Below are 3,367 nucleotides of genomic sequence, written 5' to 3'. Positions count from 1 at the left end.
ATTATAAAATAATAAGTTTGATTGTAGCATATTTTCTAGATTAGGTCAGGATGATATAAAGATAAATAATGTTTGTTTAAAAGACTTTGAATGATTTTACAATTAATAGAGACTCGGGGAGTAGGTGAAAAGGGGGAGGGCATTTAGAGGTTCGCAGCTTTCCAAACGCCTCAATCTCTCTTGTAAAATGTTAAGGAAGAATTTTAAGGGTGAGTTATGGAACGTAAGATTATCAGTAGAAATAAAAGATTATCAGAGAATAGGATTAATGAGAATATTGTATTTTGTGTTTGTTTGGTTGGTTTAGTAGGAATGTAATATTACCGTGTTTGGTTAAAGGAATAAAAGATTATTGGAATGTATATTTGACCAAATTGTCCTTATTATATATTTGTATAATATTACAAATTGTAAAATATTTATATATTTTCTTTACAAAAATTAAATTCATAATATTTATATAATATTTTTTACAAAATTAAAAATATAAAAAAATTTAATGAAAAGGTAAAAAAATTTTAATCTATGAACTTTATATAAAATTTTAATTATAGATTTTTTTGTAAATTTAAAATAATTTAAGGATAAATTTGTAATTTAACCTTCGTAGAATTTTTATTATTCAATGACAGAAAAATGATATTTTTGAAAAAAAAAAAATTTAAAGACATTTTAAATCAAAAACACCAGTAATGTTATAATATCTAATGGAAGAGAGTAATGATATTTCTGGTAATATATCTAAAATATTTACTATTGATAATAAAATATTACCAGAAATGAGATTCTCAACAAATTAAATATAAAAATATAGAATTCTCATCTAATAAAAATCTCACAATCCTTAAATTAAACACCCCTAAATATTAATGTTGGTGGGTTAGATTAGACTTTAGAGAAGTGATGAAGGTGTTCATTCACCCATTCATATTCATGTTGAGTTCCCACAGTCTTAATTTCTGATTCCATTAATTCTGCCCTGCCACTCGCAGCTTTTTATCTTGTCTTTAACTCAACCTCATCATCTCCATCACATCTCTCTATCCATAATTTGTTGTTACCGAATGTGTTCATTATAGAGAAAATAACTAAAATTATTTTATAATATATAATATTAATTAATTTTTTTTAATTTGTTAAAAAATCAATTAAATCATAATACGATCGATATATCACAATAAACTTAAAATAAATCATAACGCGATATTTAACTATCGCAACGAACTTAAAATAAATCATAACACGAATTTCAACTATCACAACAAATTTAAAATAAATCGCAACGCGAACTTCGACTATCGCAACGCGAACTTAAACTATCGCAATACGAATATATAAATTACAATACGATATTCGAAGTTCAGGTTACAAATCTGAAAACTGATTTACAATACCAAAAATCACGTTACGAATTATCGATCGCATTACAATTTAATTAATTATTTTAACAAATCAAAAAAAAATAATTAAAATCATATATTATAAAATATTTTTAATCACTAAAATTATTCTCTTTATTATATATCTTCCATTGTTTGGTACAAATAAACAATAATGCTTTCATTAAATATACTGTTTTGTTTCAATGTAGGGAAGAAAATCAAACGGTCAATACACCATGTGAATGCATGTGATGAAGGGAACCCATTTCCAGGTTACAGATGATGAACATTTTACTTATCTTTTTAACACAAACCTTCTTCACATCACAAATCATCAAACATTTCTTCTTCGTCTTGTTTCTTATTAGCAAATACTACCCAGAAAATAACAGTTGAAGATCAAAATTATTTGCACATATATTTGTAAAGCAAGGAACGTGACATCATTACTGAAGTCTCTACCAAGATATACTTGACATGTAAAAACTATTTAACTGGAATGGCCGACAGATTTAGGTTCTAACAGCTAACAATGAAGGAATGGCCGACAGATTTGGTGCTGTGTTTTTCTTGTTCGATTCCCTGATGACGGTGGTGTTACTTTTCTTACCGGAAGACGGCTTGGTGAAAGCTCTTATGGGACTAGCAAAAGCCCATCCCCAGCTCTTGCTACTCCTCCCGTTCACGTTCTGATCCTCCGTTGAAGACGATACCCAGTACGACGACGACGATGAAGTGATGATGAAGCCGCCGAATATGCCGCCGCATTTGACCCTTTCTTTCATTGCTGACGGTGCTCCGACGGAGGCGGTGGAAATATTTGGTTTTCCTTCTCTTTGTGATTCAACACGTCTTAGAGTGCAATCCCCGAACCCCGTCGAGATCCTCTCGAAGAAATCGCCGGAGAAGCTCCGGCTTCCGCAGCCGACGGACCTGGATCTCGAAACCTTCCGCTCGAATGACGAACCAGTTGAGGGAGTGGCTTCGTTACTGGGACTATCGTCGTCTTCTATCACCACAATGCCTGCTTTTCTCGATGAGCCTACGCTTTTATCTTTTGGACCAGAAGACGAAGCTCCTCCAGCTGCAACTATCGCCACCGCTGATGAAGTGGCCAGCGGGGTTCCAACAGAAGAAACTTTATCTAGCTTTTTCGAACCATGGGTCTTGGAAGAAAGGTTGAGAAAAGACCAAAAACCAGATCTTTTTCTAGGGATGAAGTCCCCACCATTGTCACCATCCAAGAACCGACCTCTAATGGGAGCAGCAGTCGACTTGCTTCTCTTAAAAACAATATTAGCATCATGGTGATGGTGATGATGATAAGGATGACCGGAAGATTCATCCATCATCTTCTTATTCTTCTTCTTCGCCAACAGGAAAGGGATCCTAGCTTTCCTCGTATAACACTCTTCATAATGACCAGTAGTATTATCATTCCTCGTGGATATGGGACGAACGACAGACAGTGAAGAAACAGAAGCACCACCACCGCCATTTCCGCCGGAGTCAGATGTAAAAGGAGGAGGTGAAGAAGAAGAAGAAGAAAGGGAGGGACGAATAGGTAAAGGAAAAGAAGAAGAAACCAACTTCCCTAGCTTCTCTTGAAGACAAAAGGCACAGATTGCACGTGGATCATTCCTATAAGGATGATTAATGCATTGCATTCCATCTCCCAAGTCGTCGTCTCCAACACCAACTCTTCCATCTCCTCCTCCTCCTCCTCCTCCTTTGGATCCTTCCATCATGTGTTAAACTTTTTTTTTTTGGACTGCCAAGAAAGAAAGAGAGAGATTACTAGATAGAAACAAACAAAATAAGGGAAAGAGAAGAGTGTAATTGAGAAATAGGGGGCATTGGAAAGGGTGGAGTCCCCAGGAGCACGTGGAAGACTGAGTTTTGTGGCAATCTAACCTAAAAAACACTCTAAAAATCAAATATCTCCTATCAAACACTTTTTTTTAATATTTACCCATTTAACACTC

The 3,367-nt window shown here is 34.3% G+C and overlaps 1 protein-coding gene across 1 annotated transcript; it reads right to left on the bottom strand.

Moving 5' to 3' along the window:
• Positions 1-1,774: 1,774 nt before the first annotated feature.
• On the bottom strand, positions 1,775-3,142 carry LOC120115702. Its single transcript, XM_039136329.1, has one exon. It carries the CDS (start codon positions 3,128-3,130, stop codon positions 1,895-1,897), a length of 1,236 nt encoding a protein of 411 aa, XP_038992260.1. The 5' UTR covers positions 3,131-3,142; the 3' UTR covers positions 1,775-1,894.
• Between the last annotated feature and the right edge of the window lie 225 nt (positions 3,143-3,367).

This window comes from Hibiscus syriacus, unplaced genomic scaffold, assembly GCF_006381635.1.
Source record: "Hibiscus syriacus cultivar Baekdansim isolate YM2019G1 unplaced genomic scaffold, ASM638163v2 tig00110270_pilon, whole genome shotgun sequence".
NCBI lineage: Eukaryota > Viridiplantae > Streptophyta > Magnoliopsida > Malvales > Malvaceae > Hibiscus > Hibiscus syriacus.
Note: the sequence above shows the minus strand (reverse complement) of the source record. Positions and strands in the feature narration are given on the sequence as shown.